Source organism: Emydura macquarii, unplaced genomic scaffold (genome assembly GCF_026122565.2).
Source record: "Emydura macquarii macquarii isolate MOO-44397 ecotype Brisbane River unplaced genomic scaffold, CSIRO-AGI_Emac_v2 contig_1483, whole genome shotgun sequence".
In the NCBI taxonomy this organism is placed as follows: domain Eukaryota; kingdom Metazoa; phylum Chordata; order Testudines; family Chelidae; genus Emydura; species Emydura macquarii.
The window spans coordinates 9,102,464-9,127,753 of record NW_027131620.1 but is presented as its reverse complement, the minus strand read 5'-3'; the positions used below and the strand labels follow the sequence as shown (position 1 = coordinate 9,127,753).

The 25,290-nt window shown below is 38.7% G+C and overlaps 1 protein-coding gene across 1 annotated transcript; it reads right to left on the bottom strand.

Moving 5' to 3' along the window:
• Positions 1 to 16,323: 16,323 nt before the first annotated feature.
• Positions 16,324 to 25,090, bottom strand: LOC137157256 (androgen-induced gene 1 protein-like). Its single transcript, XM_067554549.1, has 6 exons — positions 24,911 to 25,090; positions 23,566 to 23,709; positions 22,004 to 22,105; positions 20,540 to 20,655; positions 16,906 to 17,057; positions 16,324 to 16,476 (listed from the first exon to the last, which is right to left on the bottom strand). Exons 1-6 carry the CDS (start codon positions 25,088 to 25,090, stop codon positions 16,451 to 16,453), a joined length of 720 nt encoding a protein of 239 aa, XP_067410650.1. The 3' UTR covers positions 16,324 to 16,450.
• Positions 25,091 to 25,290: the final 200 nt, after the last annotated feature.

The following is a 25,290-nucleotide window of genomic DNA, read 5'->3' as shown; positions in this document are numbered from 1 at the left end:
CTGGGGAGAAAGAATCATAGTGGTGAACATTAAGGCACAGATAGATACTTGTGCTAACAGAGGCTCAGCTAGCTGATCAAGGACAAAGAAATAAAATATCCACATCACAAGACTGACACCAGTACAGGAAGAGCTGGGGCCAGATTGAGCAAACCCAGAACAGTCTGAAGTTGGCTCTTTAGACACTGAAATTAAGAACTTTCATTGGCTAAACTGATTTAGTCAATAGTCACTCCCAGCCTCTTCCCCCTCAGCTTCCTTCCACACCTTGATGTGCTCTTTACCTGGCTCTGTTTTCCATTGCCTGTCTGACTTAAATGCCTGCCACCGCCCAACCCTAGCCCCCATCCCAGGTTAACATCTCACTTTCAGGGAGTTTCCCATTAGCATAGATGTAAAGGGGTAAAAGGATTAAACTAGAATTCTTTAGCCTTTACACTGTTCTCAGGTCACTAATTTTAGGTGCCTAACTTCAGAACAACTCTGATTTTTCAGCACCCTCCCTTTTTAAAGTGTCCTAAGCTGAATACCTATAGTCACTCGTCACTTTTGAAATCTTAGGCCATCATCTATTTGTAAGATGCCATGTTCCCCCATTAGTCATTAGTAGAGAAGATTTTACCCAACCACTTACACCTGCTAAGATAGTTAGAGTAGATCTCATTTAATCAGACACACACCTCTCACAAGAGCTGAGGCTTTAACAAGAAAATAGGCAAGAACAGTCACACAAACCTGCTCTAAGAAGCAGTTTATAGGCACCAAACAGACCAAAGGTTGGCCAGAAATTAAGCTGCGCTGCTGGAGTTTTATGTAGACAAGTTATTATTTAAGAACATTTTATAAGAGATTGCCCAAAGGTATTAAAATGAGTATTTTAAGGATTCATTAACACATGTACTAAGTGAGTGCTGAGTTTTGTTTCCAATACAAATAACAAGATAGATAGATAGATATTAAAACACGAGTGCCCACAATTAAAGAGATTTTGTTTGTTCCAGGAATCTTGGTAACTTTCTAATGTAAAATAATGTTCAATAAGGCTATAGATCTAGAGGTGTGTCTGGCTCTCAGTTCTGACCATCAGCAGTTTCTACTCCATCTCCATGTAACACTCACCAGCTAGCACTGGAAAGACCAAAGAGTTCTAAAAGCTCCCTTTATATAACAAGTCAGGGTCAGATGACACCCCTTAGGCCTTAAAATCACACTCCCTACTTCTGCTATATCCATTGTGTCAGAACTTTATTTCTAAATTGTGAAACTGAGGCACAGAGGGAAGCAGCGACTTGCCCAGGGTCACACAGCAAGTCAATCGTAGAGCCAGAAAAAGGATACAGATCTTCTGAGTTCCAGGCTTGTGCCTAATATGAATATAATATAATTAGATTTAGAAATGGACCCAGGAATGAAGAAAGCTTTGGAATGATTTGTTTTGACTTACTACAGAGCAAGGGACCAGCAAAGATGGAGCCAAATAAAGACTTTCCACCACTTTCTGTCTTGTACCAGCCTTATAGCTTCATTCATTTTAAAAACATTTTATTCTATGTCATTCTTCATTGAATCTGTACAACACAACCTTGGTCTTCCTCTATTTCAAGTTTCTTGCATTCCAGTATATTGCCATGTATGATATCCTTTTCGGGTTCAATCTAGACATGTGTCCAAAGCACTGCAGTTATCTTTCTTAAATGAATTTCTTTCCCTAGCTATTTTCTTATCACTTCATTTTATTTTCTGCAGTCTTGAAAGTCTCAATATTCCCTTCAGCCAGTTCATTTCTACAGTGAACATCTTATATTTGTCAGTTTTCCTAATATTTCAACATTCTGACTGTTCATCAGTATTGGCATGATAATTATTTCATATACACTGATTTTCATTTTTATTTAAATGTCCTTAGATTTTGAGATCTTACAGTTTTCCAAATGTAATCGCAGCTAGTCCAAGGTTCCTTTTTATGTCATCTTCACAATTCTATTCTATTCTTTTCTATTCTATTCTTTGATACTAAATCTCCAAGGGACACAAATTTTCCCATTTGTTCCATTAGTTCTTTGTCTCTGACTTTTTTCTTTGCCTCTTTCTCTTTTCTTCCGATTGCCACATTTTGTCTTTGCTGTGCTGATCTTCAGTCTGAATTTTCTGCTTTCCCAGTCTAACTTGTAAGTTATTCTCTGTAAATCCTCCTTGGTCAATGCTATGAGGTCAGTATCACCTGCAAATCTAAGTTTATTCACTATTCTCTTACATAACACAACTCATGTCATGTCATGTCATGTTACCTTAACTAGGTGTCTATCTTTCATTTAATTTTTATTGTATTTGAAAACAGATCTATTTGCCTACCAGCCACTAGAGGGCACAGGGATGCTGTGAATCCCATTGATAGAGCTAGAATGATGCTTTGGGGAGGAGATGACATGTATAAACATTATTTATACTGGTTTATTCATGATCATCAAACCCACAGCAATTTTTTGGTGTTAGCCAACTTGTTTTGTAACCCTGCTGGCTGGGAGTTGTTTTATAACTAATAGTTATGAAACAGTTAGTTTCCTCCTAAATTACCTTCTCTGGCAGTTTCCTCTTGTTACAAAGTACCTTTTCCAGAAGATAATTGCTTTCCGTTGACTGTTCTGGCCTGTCATTCCTATACATTTCTGGAATGAAATAGAAGTGATTTACAAACATCATAAAACACACACACACAAAAATCCAGCTATAGCCACAAAATAGGTCTCTCAAAGATTGTTGACATGGATCTTTAATCAGCATTTCCCTTCACAGTTATAAATACAACATGAAGTAGGAAGTGACTTGATTTGTGCAAAAGTAAATCCATTTTTTTTTAAAAAGGGAAGAATATTACAGGCCATTATTATAAAGCACTCTCTAAATGGCTGAGATAAGAGATCCACATGTATGTCACTGGCTGTTTTCATTTCTTAAACTTTGACGAAGTGGGTTACAGCCCACGAAAGCTTATGCTTGCAGAAATTAAATTTGTTAGTCGTTAAAGTGCTACAGGACTCTCATTGTTTTAGCAAAAAACAAGAGGATCTCATCTTTAATTGTTCTGGGACAGATTCTGCCACCCTGAATAATGCTAAGTAATAACTTCATTCATCATTTCAATGGGACTATTTAAAGAGCAATAGATCTGAGTATGTGACAGCATAGGGCTCTTACAGTTCTTGAAAGGAGCCAAAATGACAGCCCTGGAGAGTGAAGTTCTTTCTCCCCAGAGCACATGTAGCATGGGCAGCAGCAGTACAAGCTTTCCCACAGTGGTCAGCCAATATGTCTCAAAGCAGCACTAGGGAAGAAAGGATATTTCAGTCTCAATGGCCCAGTCTCCCTGGCTTCTGTGATGAGACTACCACGAAAGGGCCAAGCAGTGCCAACTGAGATGGTGGTTGTTTTACATGGACAACTCTCAAGTAGGAACTGATCAATAACAGCTAACCTGTGGAGCACTGTTGATCTACTACTAGCCAACCACTGATTGATTTGGGTTAGGAAGGAAATTCCCCATGGACTGGTTATTACAGAACTTTCCAACATGAAGATTTTAGCATCTTCTTCTGAAGCATCTGATGCTGACCATTCTGTTGGAAGTCTTCTATTCAGTTATTAAGCTGGCTTCTTACTTGTTATGGTCCTGGTCACAGTAAGGGTCAAATACAACAGTCCTTACTCAGAGAAAATTACTGCTGAATTTAAGATGAGTTGAGTTTTGAGACTGCAAGATTGGGCCCTAAAAAAATACCCATGCTAGCTGAACCCGTTTTTAAAAATGCCAGTTAAAAATGTTTTTCCTACTTAATGTGGACCAGATTAAATTCATTTTAAATGTCTCTAAATTTAGTAAAACCTAATTATACAGTTTGACAGTTTACAGGACATCATTTTTTGCCATAGAACATCTCTAGGCTAAGTATGGATCTAGGGATTGGATTTAACACACTTTTGCTACATCCAGACAAAAAAAAAATAGTTCCTGTCAAAACATATTTTCTTAGACCCAGACTCTGTGAGGTGTTAGGTCAGTTACCAGGCTAATTGAACATCTAACCGCTCCTGGTCTTTCAAACACGTCCCCCTTCAGGTCTCAAGCCTCTGCCTGTCACCTGTCTCAGGGTGGGATCATGTAATTCTCCCACACTCAGACTGGGTGCTGGGGAGCAATGCTCTGGTACTAACTGTGATTATCTCAGCAGCTCTGACTTATGTCCAGACTCTGCACTTCTTTGCCTTCCAGGAGCAATGATAGTGGTACCCAACAGTCAAACAGCTTTCTTAAAGCAAAGCATTAATTATTTAGAATGAAAGCATTTCAGAGAAAACAGAGCTTTAAAAACATAAAGTAGTCTATATACATACCCGCCTTTCCCTAAGTCTTACCATTCCCTGGATCTGGAGGAAGGCCCAATGCCTTTAGACTGTTTCTCTGTCAGCTTGTCTTCCTGGACATCTGCTGACAATTGACAACTCATCCACTCCCATCTCCTGTGAAAGGATTTTTAACTGCTTAGTCTTCATTGGGTCTCATCGCCAGGCTCCCATCCTGGCAAAACAAGGCCTGCACCGTCCCTGGAAATGGAATATTGAATCCTTGAATAGCTCCCCACCATTGTCTTTCACACGTGTGCCGGAATGTTCATATCTGGAGGTGTTGTGTTGCCTTCCTGTTTGTTTTCCAACAGCCCTCATTGAATTAAAGCAATCTTGGCATATAATAAACATTTCACTATCCCAATATAAGTTACACTGTCTCTCTCACCTAGGTCAGATATCTGTATGCTTAGATTATTGACCAGCATCTCAACACTGAACTCCCACTGAACGGAGTTGGTGTACTCAGCAATAAATGAGAACTGAAGGTACTCAGCACTGTGAAAAGGCCCCTGTGTATGTTCTGCGGGTGCCCCAAGCAGGGGTAGGTAGTTCACTAGCTGCACATCTCTAATCTGCTCAGCTGGCTGTATCCTCATATATGTTTTGCAATGAAATAAATGTTGACTATAGGAAACAGGGAACAAAGGCAGCTCGCAGGGGCGAGAACACCTCTTCGAGATCCAGATTTTGACCTTCAAAAGTACAGGATTCTTTATTACCTCAGTCAGTACAAACACACAGCATATGCCTGTAACACAGAGCAGAGAGTCAGGGGCTCTGTACAAAAACAGAGCGCCAAACACAATGGTCACATCAACACCCCAACCCACAAGGCCTGGGAGTGTCTAAAAATTACCACCTCTGGGGAACACAGTGGGGGTGGGAGGTGTCCAAAAAGTTCAACCATCGTGCTCTCCTTTTTGGGTGTGCTTTGCAGGAGCATGCCAGTCTTTTGGTGCAGAGTCCGAGCCAGATCCCGCAGCCCTTATTCAGGCAAAGCTTTGATTGACTTTAGTAGGAGTTTGCTTGAGTAAGACTGGCCCTCCCACAGCTGTTTGATTTTGCAGCAAAGGGAAACAGAAGTAGAAAAGTTTTAGGTCTGAATGATGTGCCACAATCTGAAATCAGGGCATTAGCCATAAGCCAGAGTCAAGTTTAATGCCCAAACCACTGAGTTTCACAGCATGATTAGAAAGTCAGGACTTAATTCGGCCTATGGATAGACGTTGGTATCACAGTGATGAGTGACTTTATAAAACTTGAGAGAGAGAGAGAGAGAGGTTCAGTCATTTTTATCCCTGAAAACAATCAGTTTGCATCCTACAATAAAAGCAACAATTGCACCAGTGACTGCAATTAACAAAAATGTTGTGTCTCCATGTAGTCACCAAAAAAATCTCACTTAAGTAGCTGTCTTCTTTCCAAATACATGCTAATAAATTGGGTAGCATGCCTTTGTTATCCCATATGCTATGAAAAATCTTGAGTTACCAAAAATAAAGAATGCTGCTGAAAAAACCCCCAGGGTTTTCACTTAGGCTATGTAGGTTGTCACAGTTTGAGGGTACCTGCACATTTGACCCCCTCTCTGGTCTGCTCTAGGTTATGCCTGTTCAAGTCTCAGGTCTCTAGCCTTCACCTTGGTATGGGCAGGGACCTGTGTCACTCCTTGTTCCAGACCAGTTCTCTACAGTTCACTGCCATTCTCCCCAGCAAGCAGATCTGACTGCGTCCATCCTCTGCATTGTGCTTTTTCTCCAAGGGCTACGAACAACGTATGCCAGCAGTTCTTCTTTCGTATGGCTTAGTAGGTAGCAGTGATTACAAATTTATATCTAGATTTGATAGCCAGCATGTTGCCACAGCAGTGAGCTGATTAATGTCTTTCTGGCCCCCTGGGAGCAAGATGACAGCCTTCACGTGGTGCTCCTGTTAACTGCTGGTGTTTTTCATGCTTTGTGCAAATCCACTAAAACACCAGTGCTGTCAACTGGCCACTGGACGTCGCATTACCCACCTCTCAGTGGAAGTAGCAATGATTATATGCCAGCAGTTACAAGTTACCAACACAGCTCTTCCAAAGCCAGCTCATTTATTCAGGATAATAAGCATGCAGACAAAACGTACAAAAACAATGAAAGGATGCCCCATGGCGGCATTCAATGCCTTGTGCAAAAAGGTAACATAAGACTAAAAGCATCATAAAGCAATCAGACAAAGGGAATGTCTATAATACAATCAGAAGTGTGGCTGCAGCTCATGGAGATATACCCAGACTAGCTTAGACCTAGCTAGTTCAAATAACAAAAGCAGTGAAGCTGCATCAGCATGGACTAGCAGCTTGAGTACATATCCAGTGTCCCAGGAAGAGTTGTATAGCTGCTGTAGCTTCATGGCTATTATTATGCTAGCTAGCTAGATCAAAGCTAGCCAGCTCCAGTATATCTACCTGTGCTGCAGTCACACCTTTGGTTGCGGTGTAGACAGACCCAAAAGTTTAAAAGCCAAAGAACATGGCAGCATTTGGGAGTGGTAGAGAGAATAAACGTGAGCCAGAAAATAACTTTTTAAAAGTGGGAAGGAATGAACTGAGGTGAATACCCGGAAGGAGTGAGCTCCACACTTAGGAGCGGCCAGAAATCACCTACTGCCCCAAGTTCGAATGCTGTGCCTGATGGCCAGTTGGTGTGAATCAGCAAAGCGCCAATGAATAAAGCTACATGGATTTATACCAGCTGATGATCTGGTCCTCTAGCGCTAATCTAATGCCTCCCTTCTTTCCCTGTCATTAGGGAGATCTATTGCCTTACTTATACTGCGATCCATCCTTTAAACAGTGGTGCAGCACTGTAGGTTTCACGGGTTGCCAGTTTTGATTGGCTATATTCCTGGAGATTTCATCACATGACAGTATTTAATTAAAGATTAATCTTGAATTCCTGGGAACTCCAGGACAATCCTGGAGTGTTAACAGCCCTAAGATATTATCCTGACTGGGTGAAACTGGATAAGTTTTAAACTGATTTGGAGATTGGGTCAGATTCCAAGCTTGTATAAATTAGGATGGGACAGACTTCAAGATTCTGGCTTGATATCTTCTTAAAGTGCAGTTCTAGTCTGAAAAATCATTCAGTAAAAAAGATGTTGTGGGGCTCCACATTTCCTGTACGTCAATGATTTCTGTATCACATGTGCTCAGTTTACAAGTGACAATGATGTTTTTTCCTAACTACAAACCTTGCAAATTCAACCTGAGCTCTTGGCATAAAGTCAGTCTCTTTCCTTCTTATTTATCTTCATCAGTAATGAAGTATTTGCAGGCCACACTGGGCTCTCACTTACTCCTGTGTAAATTTATTGCCTTTGAATTATGTCCTCTGACACATGCAAAGCCATTGTCTTCAATGCGGTTGCACAGTGATGACTGGAACTTTGTAAACAATTCTGCTGATGATGCACAAGATCCCAGTTTTTTCTCTGTTAGCTGTTTTGGCTCTGCCAAGCTAAGAGGAGTAAAAAGTAGCAAAAACTTATTTTTGTCATTGAAGCCTGCGGATCTGACTCTGAACACACACTGGAAGCAGATCTATTGAGTAGAGAGCTATAATTATTTATTGTTGCTTTTCAGAGCAGAACTGTACTTTAAAAGCTTCTTCAAAAACTTCTTCCAAGAAGCATTTGTGAACCTTAGCAATTCCTTGTGCATATCTGCATAATGTGTTGCTAAATGAAAGTGAAAGGAAGGGGTAATCTTCAAAATTATAGCTGTTTAGTTTGAAGACTGGTGGAAGGACTAAAGAAAAGTAGAACAGATTAAAATCATTATATACCATCAAATGAAGAAAAGAAAAAAAATGCTTCAGAATGTCTTATGAAACATCTCCGGCTGAATTTTAAATTATTCCAGAAGATCCTGCAAAGACATTTGATTTGAAAAAAATAGCAATATGTTTAATCTGTTTCCATCTTTCCAGTCACATGAAATTTTGTTTATTACATCGTTCAGATTTTTTTGTTTATAAGTGATTAATTTTCTTTTCTTTTCTTTTTTTTTTTTTTTTGCATTTCAGGCAATTCAAATTACAGTTCTCTTCAGCCTTCCCCCTCCAAACATATCACGTTTTATTCAACGTGACATTTCACTCATGCTGCCTCATTTTCTTGGCTGGAAGTGAGCACCAGGTTGCAGTGAAATAAGTGTTAAAACTTTTTCAGGGAGCCAAATTCTGTGCTGGAATGCCTGTATGTGGTCTGAAGATAGAGGTGAATCAGCACTGCACACATGCTTCAGAAGGTGGTTTTGTGATTATTCAAAAGTATGTGTAATAGCTCTCAGCTTGTTCATGCCTCGCGTGTGGAAAATCTATTGGGGGGAAGGGGCAGGACTAATTGAGAATTGTTGCTAGTCATTCCATCAGGAAAAGGACAGGATTCGCCCTTATAAAACAGGCTACAGGACTCACCCCAAACCTTGGGGATCCCAGGGGTTTAGTCGGCACAGGACCATCTGAAGGAAGTCCTGTGCCACCACACTGGCTCTGTGACCCTAACGCCATGCTTTGTGGCATCACATCTGCATGGCAACACGTCTGTCTGCCCTTCCAGGGCTCCCACAGCCAGCAGCTGCTCCAAGGTAGCCTGTCCATAGAGTCCACAGGTTTTCCTGCAGAGGTGGATGTGTCCTTTAAGTGGATCATGGGGATACAATTAGGCCCTTTTTTAATAGTTTATAAAAGGAAATAATAATAAAGACTTGATAAAAATAACCAGAATCCACCAAAATAAGGAACCAAGCCCTGGAATGACCTGTAATCATATGAGTAGCCACAACTATTTCAACAAAACTATTCATACAAGTAATCTGTATGCCTACAAGGAAGGGCAGCAGCATTGGAGCTTAATACTTACCTTGGAAAAAAAAAAAAGCTCCTTGCTGTGCATGTTCTAACTTGTTTAGATTTCTGTCTGCTTCATAGTAATTGTCTACAAAGCGCCTCAGTGCATCTGAGTACCAGGTAAACGAAATCATCCCAATTTTACAAGGCATTTCACATACGACACTTTCAGCCATTTAACTAGGAAAAGTACAGATGTACATGGGACTTGCACATTATTTTTAATGTATTTTTGTACATACATTTTGTATATAATATGTATATACGAAGTATGCCTGATTCTCCACTGCCCTGCACATCTACATCTACGCAAAATGAGTGTAAAGTCAGCATAAAACATTACCAAATCATAATGGTAACATTCTACATTCACTTTGACCAGGTATAAATGATTATACAAGGCATATGACAGTTTTAGCACGATATTAATGTTGAAAACCCTAGGCCTAAATCTTAATTGCCCTGACCCTTTATGTTAGAGCAAAATGAGTGCAAATCAGAATGGTAACAATTCATACCGCACTTTGCCCTCATCTTGCACTGGTATAAATGACTACAGAGGGTGCAGAGTAACTGAGAATCTGGCCCCTTATGTTGGTAGTATGCAATGAACGTGAAACACAAAGAAAAAAAATACAACGCCTGATCTTCTACAATTTAGTCCCACCAGTGTCTTGCTGAAGAGATGAAAAGAAACAAGAGCTTCAAGTCAGCATGTTTGTAAAATAATAATCTACTAAAATTTTTATCGCCTCAATCTTACCACTGCTTTGATCACAGGGTGTAAGTGGAGATGTGGGACACAGAGTAGAACTCCAATGAATAAGCATTACTCAGAATATGTGATTTGGGGACACACTGGACAGATGCTATTGATTTATTTTCCAGATATTTTCATGTACAAATACAGAATGGAAACAAAGCACACAAAAACCTGTTGCTCATTGGACAATACCATACTTACGGCTCACATAGTTTTACATGTCACTTCATATGCATTATTAACTTTCTACAGTAACGGAATGCGTTGGAGCGCAAGCAATAAAATATGCTGTTCCCCTCACTCTTCACTTCTTGCCTTTTTAAAACACAAAAGGAGAAGAAGTGCATCACTTAGTTATTCATTCTAAGCTAGGGTTTCTTCTTGTTTCTATGACCTCCTCTCCAGGGGGAGATATACATTTCCCCCCGTGGCTAACAAGTAAAGCTTTAGAACACTTGATTTCTCTGCTGTTACTCAACAGGCAGATTTTCCAGCTAGTGGCTAAATTCTACCATCAGATTTGTACTTGTAGGAAATTTTCCACTGAAGTTTAGATTCCATTGTGATTTCTCAGAAATATAAATAAACAAATAAAATAAGGTAATGGAAATTGTGCATTAGTATGTGGAGGCAGAAATTGGCCTTAGGTCACCTTCCATTTACTCTCAAACCATAAAGGGCCCATGAAAGGGTTAAGGATTTACTCCTTGCTTTAGTTCTACTCAATGAGTTCAGAGTGAGCCATAAGCAAACACTTCAGCCTCTCTGGCTGAAGTTAAAATCCCAGCAGAATGTCCCAACAGAGGTTGGACTTATATTACCAATTCTTTGGGTGCTCCCCCAAAATATGCTATGCACCTCACCAAAAAAAAAAAAAAACCCTCACAAACAAACCCACAAGTAAAAGCATTGTCTCCGCCTCAAAGAGCAAATAGTTTAAATTAGAGCTTACAGTCTCGATTAGGTAGAATGATCTGGTGACTAAGGCACAGAGCCAGGAGTCAGGAGACATGGTTTCTGTTCTTAGCTCTGTCACAGACCTCTTGAGTGGCTTTCTCAAGTCACACAACCTCTCTGGAGTGTCATTTCCTCATTTGTAAAATGGGCAGAATACTTACCTCACAGAGGTATTTTGAGGCTATAATAATTGATGTGTGTGAAGTGTACTGAGACCTTGGTCAGGAAAGTGCAAAGAATTACTTTTCAATCAGATCTCTTCCCATCCTAAAATCCTACAACATCCCAAAGGATACTCCCTTGGCCATCTCTGACGCCCATCACAAGAGTATTGTATGCCCCTAGCTCTTTCCCATGCAATCTGTAGAGTCTTCTTCTGCTTTAACATATTCAAACCACCCCATGATTAAATGAGATACCAAGTTATATAGGTGCAATCATATTTTTTACATTTGAGAGATAACCAGACTGTCATACGTAGGCAATACACAACTCTTTTTAAAATGTTTTTTTGCTCTTGAATGATGCATAATTTCAGTTTAAAAATGAGTCAGAATTTGTAACAAAATGTACATATTGTATGACTCATGGCATTGGCCCTCTTCCTTCCGACATATTTCTAATAATGGAAATAAGCCTGACTTACATAGTTCTGAGGATTTTGAGTATAGCTGTACTAAATAGTTCTCTTTATTATTCCCATCCTGTTTGTGCTTTAAATGAGCAGCGGTCACCAGCTATTTCAACCAGTTGCACAACTGGTGGCACAGAACCGTAATGCATGTGAAGTGAGTGACTACCCCTCAACAATGAAATATCTCATACTTCAAATGCTTTTTTTAAAAAAAAACCTCCAGGATATGATAATTATGAGCGAGCTGTCCAACAATTCATGCTTATATTTACAATAAATGTGCATATGAATTGCATAATTGTGAAGTCAGATGCTAATCACATGTATTTGCACATGTATTTGCTCAGTGTCCTTGAACAATCATAGGTCAGGTCTACACTACCGCTTAAGTCGATCTAACTTATGTTGCTATGGGGTGTGAAAAAGACAACCTTCTGAGCGATGCAAGTTACGGAGACCTAAGTGCTGACCACACTGGTTGGTGGGAGATGCTCTCCCGCTGATATGGCTTCCGCTTTTGCATCAGTGCAGCTGCACCATTGTAGCTCTTCTAGTGTAGACCTGCCCATAGTAATTACACAATTGCATAGCTTAATTTGTTTGAGAGGTTGTCTTGTCCTCTAATTATGAAATAAACAATCATAATACTCTCAAACTTTGATCCCTGAAAATTCTGAATCTAATGATTCTATTTATCATAAAAATGTACACATACTATTATTATTTGTGTGTTAGGCACCAACACTTAACTCAGAAGGGGAAGTTCCATTAATCAATATATGTCCCTGAAGAGTTACATAGAAATGTCTGATCTCAAGTTCATGGATGGCTACCTACCCACGCCTGCCTCGATTCATCCTGACAGTGGCCACATCCTAAATATGGTCTTACCCTATGTATATGGCCCCCCAAAATACACTCCCTCATCCATCTGCTAGGTATCTACCATATCCACATCTCTGATTAGGCTTGAAACCTGAATGTACTTTCTCTGGCCATTCTCTTGACATAGTTCACAGTCCTAACCCTGTAGAGAGAGGCAAGAGTTTCTCCTTTCTGTTTGAAGGCCAGATCCTGGCCTCTGCTACAATGGTATAGAGGTACCATGAAGCTGCCAGTTGATTCTTCCTGCCCAGCCCCAGATAAGAACCAATGGAGTGCCTTTGTGCTCTGTCAGTTCCTATTTGTAATAGACCCTGGGGACTATTACCACCTTATGCAAATTAGAACCGCCTTGAGACTGCAATAACTTGTGCTGGCCCTCAGCTAGCTGCAGGATAGGGAGGAGGGCAAAGCATCAAGCCATCTTTGTTCTCTGCTCCTCTCTGGGTCCTATACCAATAGCCAGATCCAAAGATCAAGCCTATCTATACTGAACTTAGTGTTGGAACCTCATTTGTTAACTACACGGCTACCCCTCTGGAACTTTTTACTATATTATGCCACATTAACAAAATGCTTGCTCCACAAAATAAGAAAGAAGGACAATTTAAAAGTTTTGATAACTTGCTATGACACAGATAAAACTCAATTTTCGGTTTTTAATTTTGTGGAACATTGCTGTCTTTACCGACTACCTCCTGAGGGCTATTTTACAAGTTTATTTCATCATGCTTAAGGGGTAAAATGTACAAAACGTATAGCCATTATAAACAAATATTGAAAACTGTAATCACAACCATTCATAATTTTCTCTGATATTTACACAATCTTAGAATAAACAGATTGTCTAAATTTATATTACCCTTAAACTATTAGTAACAAAGTTATTAAAAAAAATACTGAGCATTGGACAGCCAGGGGATTTATAGCTAAAATTACCACCAAAGTGACTTCTTCCTTGTGTGAGGGAATGTGGGAATACTGAATCAGACCAATGTCTTACAACCAGTCCAGTATTTTGTCTCTAACAGAGACTTTTACCAGCTGCTTCAGAAGAAGCAGCAAGAACTCCTACAGTAAGCAGTTCTAGAATAACTTGCTCACAGGAAAAGGCTCCTCCTACTCCAAATAGTTAAGATGCTGGTTTAAGCCCTGAAGAACGAAGGCTTACATGGCATTATTTCTAAAAAATGTTTACAATTATAACCCCGGACATTTCTGTTATGAATCCTGCTAAGCTCTTGGGGCCAGTTTCACATGGGGACTTTAGGCATTGCAATGTCTAACTCCTATGCCCCCTGCTTCTTAATGGAATTCTTAACTCCAAGTTAGGTGGTGAGGATCCCAGGATTGTACAGGGGGGAGATAGGGGCCAGATACATGAGGTACAGAAGTCTAACATTTAGGCACCATTGACATTCTCAAAATCCCCACTCAGTTGCCAGCTAACCTTGTAGGTGGCAAAGTTTCCACTGATAGGAATGCACAAAAACACCTAAGCCCTGAAGCTCCCCCACAGCTAATGAGCTGCTTGGATCCACCGCTCATGCCTATGCCCTGACAGAGGTCTCAATCTCCCCTGCCTATCTTGACTGTGGAGTCTGATTCGGCAGGTGTGCTTTAAGCATGTCTACCCCACACAAGTCAATTGGGGGCAAGCTGGGAATACTGGGGGCTGGTTTGTGTATGTGTTTGTCCCTTTGGTAATCCACCTCTTGGTCCATATAACTGAATGACGATCCATTGTTGTGACTTACACAGTTGTGAGCTGACTGTCAGTCATGAGCAGGGTGTAAAGGGAGGATTAAGGGACGATCCTTGAGTTTTTGGATTTGGACCACAAGCAGGCAGGAGTTCCCAAACTGCTCAGCAAGAAATACACATGATTAGGTTTACACAATTTTAAGTGAAATAACAATATTTTAAGTTTTGCACTCTATTGTCTGTTTTAGTAGAAAAAAATAAAGACCTTGAGGAGACTCATTGTAATTGTAACTGTTACACCCAACGTCAGCTGTCGTAACCCTCAAAAGTAAATAACACAAAATTTCAATACGTTATCTGGTTAGAAATGACAAGAATTCTTTTTTTAGACCTCAATCTCATCAATACAAATCCCAAGCTCAGAGGCTGTTATTTATATCCAGCAGTTTAAAAAGATCAAACATTTTTCAGTAAAGTTTTGAATTGATTACACAACAAAACACAATCTGTTTCTAGCCAAATTCAAGACATCTAATAGGGTTTTACTGATTTATAAACCATGTCTGGCTATGAGGCTTTGACCACTACTGTCATAAGTTACAATAAAGCTTTGCAACATTGAGTCAGTGACATGAAATTTAATACCAGATACTAGAATTCTGAAGAGACTGAGTATGAGGAGCTGAATCCATTATTATCAGCTGAATCTTACTGTCACAGAAACCCCATTTTACATGACAGTGAGTGTGGTCCAGGCTTCCCTGCATCCCTGTGATCTCCAGCTACCATCAGTCCTTTAGAGTGTTGGTAACTCACATAAGTTAGAACAACTTTGGGCTGCTCTGACTAAAACCAGGGGTTTGGATAGATGCACATCAAGGCTAGTCTCTGAGAAGCACAAAGACCACCTTTGACATCATCTCCTCCTGAGTTCTGCTGTGCGTTCCTTAGGCACATCTGTAAATGTGGGCCTATATTTAACTTGTTCTTCTGAGTTTGTGCAACTATTACAAGGAACAATTTATTGAAAGCAGTTAGGAAAATAAAGCACTGGAATAAGTTAGAATAACTGTCTACAAGGATTTGACGGATGTAAATGTCAACCAGGGAGAGGAATTGTTTTGGATCCCCTAGAAGCAATGGGGGGAAACTGAGAAAATGAAAATTTAGTTTCAATAGTAGGAGAATTGTTCTAATACCCAAGTCTATCAGACTGTATAATATTCTTCCCAAAAGAAGTGGTGGAGCCCTATTCTTAGATTGGACAAAGTACTCAAGAAAAGAGAGAGAACAATCCAGGACTCATCCTCAGGGAATTAGTTTATAAATATTTTCCATTTCCAATATCAAGGGTCCAAGTTGAAATATACCTCAATATTAGATACACATTAAGAGACAAAAAGATTTACTACAATTAAATAAATCTCCCATAGAGTCAAAATCCTAAATCTAGATTGGCTATAAATGCAATAGAAAGGTTGTTAATATATTTAATCCATCCAAAGAAGGACCTGATGATTAATTATGCCTCATGTGCTTAATAGGATGTTATTATGACTCAATATTTTGTAAGGATCTGGACAGTTATTTCTATTTTTAAATTGAAATAAATGGTATATTATTTATAAGGGAGCATAAGGTAATATCTTGTTGGTCTTGAAATCAAGTTTTAATCATTAAAGAGATAAATTAATGATAAGGCTGACGTTTAAATCCCCAGTAATATTATTTAACACAGTACTGTTCTATCAAATGTTGGACATCATATAATGACACGTAGGGCCTAATATGTCCTTGAATTGATCCTGGGAGAAAATTTTAGCGTCTTTGAGCATTGAAACCCTAAGGCTAGCCAGAACCATATCCTCTTGGATAAAGAATGCCAAGCATTCTTGTGGCCTGAATATGTATGTGCATGTGTACACACAGAGATACAGACAGTAATATATATATGTAAACCATTTTTTCTGTATAACTGGAGAGGGAGTTTGTTAGAAGCAGTAAAATCTTGATTACAAATTGGCTTTTTCCTTATAGATTATTTGCTTGTTTAACAGTATAGAAAAACATTTATTGCTTTGAACAATATATTTGAGACATGACTGAGCATATTTCAAAACAGTGCAAGTTGGCATCTTGATTTAAAAATGCAATACATTCATAAATGAACTCGCACTTTTTGTGACCTATTTTTCAGCTTCCTCTCTATGCTTACTTCTTACATTTTTGAAAGTCACCTGCAAGAAAGGAACAAATTAAAATTAAGTAGTGTGGACATTTCAATCCTGGTTTGCATTTCCAGTTCCGGGACTCTCTAAGCATAGATTCCTGAAGAATTGTTTCAAATTGTCCAATGGCTATGTATCAACTAGAGACTAAACTGAGGCCACTAAGGTCATTCTCATTTTTGACTCAAGCATGATTTCAGCCTCGATTTCCAGAGATGAAAATTCCACTGAAACAGCCGACATTTACTTATAAAGTTCCATATTAGACTACAATCAATCAATCATTCAAGAAATTTATGTTCTAATGATAGAGGTGAGGAAGTGAGGATGGGAATGTGAAAAGGGAAAGGTTTAGACAGAAGATTTATCCGTTAACACGTTTACTGTCCTTATCCCAATTAAAACCCTAAAACAATGAAAATTCTCTGCATTGCTTACCCCATAATAATTTTGTTAGATGCTCTCCAAGTAAATAGAATCCTACCATTACAAGATAGGAAATCATAAAAAATACCGCCTTTTCAAGTATGCCCAGCACTTCTAGAACTGGGTATGCCCAGATCCCTGAGGCGTAATTTACCCATAGTATCCTAAAACAAAGAAAGACAAAGAGTATTAAGAAACAAGAATTAAGAATTCTATTGTCTGTTTTAATTCTGCACTTAAAAGGAACAATGTTTGATAAGTAGTTACATTTTCAAACAACAATTTTTCTGCCCAAATTTTCGTATTTAAATTTTTCAGTTAAAATTATAATAGCTTTGTTTTGATTTAAACTATTCCCTGCAGTCACAGCAACATAAGGGGGTTTAGTGGAGTGCAGTGAGAATAAATTAATATTTATAAAGTATTCTGAGATCCTTGATGAAAGGCTTTAAGAGTGAAATGTAATATCCCTGCTATTATTTAAATAATATTTAATAGCAATAATGGTTTGAAGTTCTCTAGCACCTTTGAACAAAGGTTCACAAAGCATTTTTCAGGCATTGCTTAAAATCACAAAACTATGGAGATTTGCCAAACCACAAATTATAATATATAGCAGATGTGCACACAAGAGAGAATCAGTACAGAATTCTTCATTTGTGCCAAACTGTGTTACTATCAGATGTTCTTTTAAGTGTGTGTGCATTCCAACTGTCATTTAAGTACAGAATACTAAAATGAAACAATGTTAAAGGCCAAATATTCAAAATTTAATGCAAGACAAGCCTACAAAGTTTGTGTCAGTACTTCTGTATCCATTGTGGGCACAAAACTGAGTACTTGAACCTTTAACTAGGTGCCTGTGGGTGCAAATATACAAATTTGAATTCACATTCTGAGGTGCAAAAATTAGCCTGCAAAAAGGGAAGGCAATCATGAGCTCTTCTGAAAAATCTTCCCATGTGTATCAAATTTATAGAGGACCTTCAGCACTGGATGTGGTACAGCTAATCCCACTTGGGTCAACAGTGGGATTTGAACCTATGACTAAAAGCACAAGCTTCTGTCAGTTGAGCTAAATGACTGTTCTCTAGCTGTAAGCAGTAGCAGATTCATAAACCTCTGTCCACTAGAAAGGTAAGTAACACACAACCGAACGGTGGATTACACATACAACTGTTTGTACATACAAAACCCAATTCTGTGTGTGTGAGCAAACAAAGCATTTCTGAATGAAAACTGTCATCGCTGAATGTCTATCTACCTCTTTTGATTGGTAATTATGCATTGTTGTTTTTGCAGGAACAAGTTTTACATGGCTGTCCTTTGAAAATATGACCCTAAAAATGCAACATAAACCCACACAATCAGAGAATTTTAAGTTACAAATGGCATAGACATTATAGCAGGTACAGAACTGCCTCAACCTTAGGAACATTTTATTGTAGTTGTTTAAATATTTTATGCTGTTCCACAATTGAAAAAATGTATAACTAAAGACTTGATAAGATTTTTAATAAGTCCTCCATATTCTTTGCTGTACACAGAATCATCCATATTTTTCCCACTCCCACCCTTCAGGCCCCATGTAGTAGCTACCAATCTTGCATCTGAGGACTGACTGACCTTCACTTCCAATCAATGTTACCTCATAAATCAGAGAAGCCACTGTTGAACAAGTTGAAGCATTCTGTACGGGCCCCGTGGGTAAGGTCCAGATTTTTAAAGATGTTTAGATGCCTAATTCTCATTGATTTCACTGGGAATTAGGTGCCTAAATACCTTTAAAAATCTGGCCGTAAGTGCAGTAAATCTGAGACTCTTATGCCCCCTATAGTTTCTGTGGAAGGCAGTAGAGGTACAATAAAAGACTGCACTCTCTGGAAGGGACAAATAATAATTACTTATGAAGAGCTGCATCTTTTCAAATAACAGTTTTAATATTTCTAATTAATGCTCACATGCGTCTTTGGGCAAGGAAGGTATTAATACCTCCATTTGACGAAGGAGACAATGAAAGGACTTGCTCAAGGTCACAGAGTAAATAAATATCAGCCCAAGGAGCTGAAACTAGGTCTTTTGGCTTATAGGTCAAGTATTGCATAGAATGGAATTGTCATTTGAAATGGCGGATGACAGATTCATTTTTCTGCATTCATTTAGCAACATCTGCTATCAACATTGGGGACTAATGTCACCAGATAGCTATGCACTGCTGCATCATCAGTCCAGTGAGAAACTAAAGAAGAGAAGCTTAATAAACAAGAGTGTATTAATTAAGTGGGAGAACTTGTAAACTGAATCAAATGAAAAGTAGAGTTGCACAAAATTTTTCTCTAGTTATAAAAGAGAAATCACTAACAGAAAGAGGGTATGAATTTTACTGTAAAGGCTTTCAAAATAACTTTTCCTCAACTTTCATTCTCTTAGCTGGTAGGGCTTTTCTTGTTGCTTTCTGCCAGACTATGATGGTGTTGTATGGTAAGCAGAAAACATCAACTTCAACTGCCACCATAAGACACTGGTCAAACCAAGAAAAAAAATCTAGTATTTTTCTTTTATAGTGCTGAATGACGACATCTGCCTAGAGCCAATATAAATTCCCTTTATTACAAGTTCCACGGCTGAAGAAACTAGGAATACAGATCCACAATAAGACTAAGACAGTGTAGATATAAACAGAGCTTCAGAAATGTTGTAATTGCTTATCTGTATTTTAATGGAAAACTCTGAACTGCAATATCAGTGGGAAAAAGTAAATGATGGAATCAAAAAATAACACTTAAAAACTGCAATGCATAGGCCTTATACAAATAATGTAATACCATAAGCAAACTCTTACACCAAACTGCTACAGGGCATTATTGCTGTAGCGTTTATTCAACCTTGGCCAGATTGTTCTTCCATCTCAGTGAGTATTCTCCATACATCATCCCTAAATGTGTCCTTAGCAGCAGGGCTTTGTCACAGTCAGGCTGCCAGCAAGAGCGGAAAGAGCCACAGGAGGAAGAAAATTACAAAGCCTTTGCACAGACAGGCCTTCCCTTTGCATGTTCCCCTGATATCCAAGCAGATTTTGTGGGATCCACTTGTTTTTGGGAGCTGACACACCTTTTTTGTTCCATCAGGTAAGGAGAGGAGAGCCATGCATGAGGAAATGATAACAGAAAAGCTGCACTGGGAATGGAACTTAGAAGAGCTTCCAGCGATCTATGCAGGTAATTTGTGCATAGGAGACACACCTGATCCTACGTTGCCAATCCCAAGGAATATGACATTGTACCTATTCCTTAGTTCTCAGCTTTTCTCATATTATATGCATGTACATGCAGCAGTATGGTAAGTATAGATTTATAAAGGTTGTCATTTCAGTTCAGGTGTGTCGCTAAATGTTGTGTTCACACAGTAGCAGTGTCCAGGAAGATATTTTCCATCCACAATCTTCCATTAAGATTGTGATGATTTCTTCTGTATTAGTATATTATTATATTGTAGTGTAAGAACCAAGATACAGTATAGTAATTACATCAAGAAAAGCAATAAATATTATAACAAAAAATCACACACATGGTAGCAGTACACACATGCATTCTGCTCCTTATGCTTCTTGTTGCTGATGTGTTTCTGAGAAACAAGGAATGCCTACCATGTGAGGTATGAAGTACCAAAGATGCTAAGTCCTATCATTCCCTTCAATTTAGAAAGATACTTATGTGGACATGTAACCAGCTCAATGAGAAGTAGTGGCAGTATAGTGGTATGCTGAAAATAAAAATCAAATAGAAGAGTCAGATGTGGAAATATACAATACAAACAAAAGATGTTCTAGAAAATGATATGACAGAAACATTGACTAATTTGTTGAGTAGGCTTCTCTGATGAACTATTCATTATAACAGACTCCTTCCATCCCTCACAAATGTAGTCTCTTTATTTTATAACATCTGCAACCACTCCCCCAGAAATTAAAGGTCACCAAAAGATGCAATCAAAATTAAATTGATGTTTTTAATCAGGAAATAAAATGCCCATAGTTGATTTTGAGTACTAGAGACTTGATCCTATGTTCACTGAGTTCAATGGCAAAGTGTCATTGACATGGTGACATGGCTCAGGACCTCTGAGACACATTAGAGAGTCAGTCACAAAATAATGTAAAACCTTGCAGTCATTCAGAACTCAAATGAACTTCAGTGGGAGTTATGTTCACTTATAGTCAGCTAAAATTGGTCTTGATCCAAAGCTGACTGCATTCAACATGCTTTGGACCTGGCCCATAATATATAGGACAAGTTACTGTGCAATTTATAGATTTGTCTGTGGATGTTCTACAAGATTTAAGGAATTATGTGGTGCAAATTTATATATATTCCATAATACGTATATAATATATATTCCATACAAAAACAGATTGAAAGAATGTTCTGGTTGCAAAGTGAAGCACCCAAAAATCAGACTTGTGCAGCCTTAATTCTTCCCCTTCCATGTCTGCATTATAATACAGTATTTAATTACATGCTACATACTGTTTTATGTGTACCCTGCCTAATTCAGTGCACTGGATGGGTGATATTCAGTGAAAGAGGCAGCTAGCTGTTTATATGAGGAACTAAGGGTATGGGAACATAAGGGAACTACACTCAAACACCTCTCCCCCCAAAAAAACCAACCACCCCACAGCAGTGAGTCTCAGAACCTGGGTCAACTGACTTAGGCTCACACTACAGGGGCTAAAAACCGCAATGTAGATGTTTCTGCTCAGGCTGGAGCCTGGGCTCTGAAACCCAGAGAGTTGTTGCAGGTATTTTTGTTTTTTTGTTTGCAGAGTAGTTGTACCCTTCAGCACAGAGGGTTGGGTCTACACTGTTGTTACTACTGGTGCAGCTCCACTAGCGGTGGAAATGGTAGGAGTTATAGTTAGAGAATGCTCCGGAGGCTTGATCCTGCACTGAATACCACAAGATAAGTAAGAAATGTGTACACTAAATTGTCTGCAAGTTATTGTTATGTTCAAACAAACTGCATGTATGGTACATATATAGTAAGCAAAATACCATAAAGTGGAAATCATCAAACCCAAGACTCTAAGGAAGAAACACTATCTACTTACCATGGTATGATTAAGCCAAGCTGGATTAATCTCATCCAATTCTTTAGGATATACCAATTCTCTGTCATATGCATAAAGGGTCCAAAACATAACAGCTACAAACTGAGATAAAAAAATTGCATATAAATAAAACTAAATATTACTAATCTTTGTACACAGAACTATTAAGACAGAGTTTATCCTTATCAAAATAGTTGCTTTGAGGGTAAGGTTTTTGAAATGTTTCTCTGCTTATATGGTGGATCTTAAAATTACCTCCGTCTTTTTTTTCAGTCAAAATCAGAAAATTTATAGTTCATTGAAGAAGTATTCTAAGTTATTGCATAAGTAAAGGAGAATTTATGGAATTAATTCTGCTCCCATTGAAGTCCATAGGAACTTTACCTTTGAAGTCAGTAGATGCAGACACAGTGGGTGGTTTGCACGCCATTTTGGTTAACATTTACTTAAAGAATGAGGGAAATGTTATCAGTAACTTGCTGTTAATGAACTCAGAGCACATATAAGTCCTTTGGAAAATACAATGTAATTGTTAATCATTAACCAAGAACAAAAAAGTTTGTAGAAAGATAAAGTGTGATATGTACAGGAGCTACAGTAGCAATTTTAAAATATAATACTTCCGTAATTGCTAAAATATGCATATTTATATTTTCTAAATGGTAAGAATTATTTTCTTAAATTCCATTGTTCACAGAACTCAAGACAATCCCAGGCCTTGTCTATACAAGAAAGTTGCATTGATTTAACTGACCCAGTTTAGAAACCAATTCAGTTAAATCAATGTAAATCCTTTGTGTGGACATTTATTTCGATTTATGAGTTCTTTTTCTTGGTTTATCTTAGGCCATGTCTACACTAGACAGCTTACACTGGACCATCTATACCGATGCAGCTGCGTTGCTGTAAGATCACTTGTGTACCTGCTCTATGTCGATGGGAGAGAGCTCTCCTGCCAACATAGCACTATCCACACTGACTATTACATCAGTGTAATTTTTATGTCGCTCAGGGTTGTTTTTTCACACCCCCGAACAACATAAATTATACCAACGTAATTGGTAGTGTAGACATAGCCTTACATTCATTTCTTGCTGACATAAACTAAATCAAAATAAGGTACTCTTACACTGGAATAAGAGTGTCCACCTACGGAGTTGTACCAATTTAGTTACACTGGAGCACCTCTCATGTGGACAAGGCCACAAACTCATTTTCACATAAATATTCATTGTTAATATGAGTAGCCCCAATCATGAGGATTACTTACATGAAGAAAGGTAGGCCCTAAGTGAACTCAACAGAATCTAGTTTCTCTCCTTCTTTGTATCCCTATGTTTCAAAAAGCAGCTGATAACACGTTAGACAAAATGGTCCTTTCCTACTGGGCATGGATTAAAAGTCAATCAAGTCAGGGATAAATTAGGCCTGTTACTTTCTCTGAAACTAAAAAAAAAGGTGTATAAAATATTACAGCTGTGTCAATTTAATCTGGATGTGCCAATATCTTCTGTCTTTTCTGAAGTTATTTGAGAGGGGTCCTGTTTCTTGGAACTACTTACTAAGCCAACAGGGAATACTAGCACTGAGAAGATGAAGTCTCTCGGAGTCAATAATCGGGCTGACACACTCTTCTTTTTGGCAGGGATGAACATAAGAACAAAGTCAGCTATGACACATATTCCAAACAATAGAGTTTGCAGAATCTAAATGTATTAAGAAATGAAGAAAACACATTAAGAAATTGTTTAATACATTATTTTGGTTACAAATATATGCTTTTTATTGCTCTTCTCTAGTTTTCCAAAGAAGAAAACATTTATTTAAGTGTATATAACTTGTTTGCCCTGGAAGATATTCATGTTTATCTAGCCTGTTGCCTCACACTTCAATCAATATACTTGTTTTTGTGCACATATGCATTTACTAGCACTATAATGGCTATAAGCTTCCTTTGAAAAGAAAAAAAAAACATTCAAATGTTTGTGTTTCTAGTCTATCTACTGTAATGACATCTTATCAGTTCAAAAATAGGACAAAATTCTGTATTTCTAATACAGCCAAAATTCCCAATGACTTTCCCTATGGAGTTTTGGGTCAGGCCCACAAATTTTAAAACACTTGCTTTCTTGCTTCTAGCAACTTAAACATGCATTTTAGAAATGGATTTTCAAACTTTTTAAAGTGCAGGGATCTGATCCTACCTCTCCATGTGCAAGTTGTCCCTGTGCAAAACTCCTGTCAACAGGAGTTCTGTGAACAGCAGGACTTGCAAGATCAAGTCTCAAATTATCAGTGTGAAAATCTTCTATCTCCACTATCTCAAAATTTCCCATTTTTATAAAAGCTATTTTATGTGGCTTCTTGTTATAAAATTAAGTTGTCTAGAATTAATCATCTGCTATTTTTTTTATCGAGCATTAAAAAAAACTGAAAAGAGAGAAAAAAAAAATTCCATGAATTCTCAACATAAGTTAGGTGATAACATCCTCAAAATACTGTTTGATTTCTTTGATTTGCAAAGTACTCTGAAGAAACACAGCACAAGGGCAGGGGGATATTGGATACTGTCATCATCATTATTGCTTTTATATTTTTAATTACTTTTATCTAAGATAATTTGATTTAATTTTTTTTCCAATTTTTTTTTCAAAATTAATGTAAACTTTGTTTGAATTTTTCAAATAACAATGACTATTGATTCAAGTGATGATAGGCCCGGTCCCCTCTTCAGGCCAGTCTTCCTCCCCAATTTTGGCCCACACCTGCACCCTGCAACACTCAAGCCAAGCCTCCCTCTTACTCCCCCTTCGCAATGTGCCTAGAGCCCTCACTTGGCCTCCTCCCTCCAGCCCCTCGTTTATCAGGTTCCCCGCCAACCCCAGCCCCGCTCAGGCCGGCCCACACCTGATTGATGAAGGTCAGGTATTTCCAGCGACCACCGTAGCTGTTCTCACTCTCCCTGCGGAGGGAGTGGGGCAGTCCCACGTTCTGAGAGAGTGAGAACACGGTCCACAGGAAGCAGGACAGATGGATGGAGATCACGAGCCGCTGGCCCCGCAACTGCAACCGCAACCGCACCGCCATCTTGGGTGGGCCTTGTCGCAGCTGCGACACCCTCACCCTTCACCCCGGGGGCCTCCCGCAGACTCGCACGCGTGTGAAAAGTTGCCAAGTCCGGTTTTGTGTTCGTTTGGGCTTCCTGCGGCGGTTGCTGCGTGAGGGCTGCTTCCGCTTTGAGTGACAACCGGAACTGGAAGTGCTCGTTGCTAGGTTACGCTACTAAT

Bases quoted from the DNA above. Each gene is read 5' to 3' on its own strand.
- LOC137157256 (XM_067554549.1), bottom strand. From the start codon at position 25,090: ATGGCGGTGCGGTTGCGGTTGCAGTTGCGGGGCCAGCGGCTCGTGATC. The intron at 22,106-23,565 runs GTAAGTAGTTCC...TTTTTATCTCAG, and splicing joins TAGTATTCCCTGTTGGCTTA to TTTGTAGCTGTTATGTTTTG. The intron at 20,656-22,003 runs GTAAGTAGATAG...TTTTATTTTCAG, and splicing joins CTTGGCTTAATCATACCATG to CATACCACTATACTGCCACT.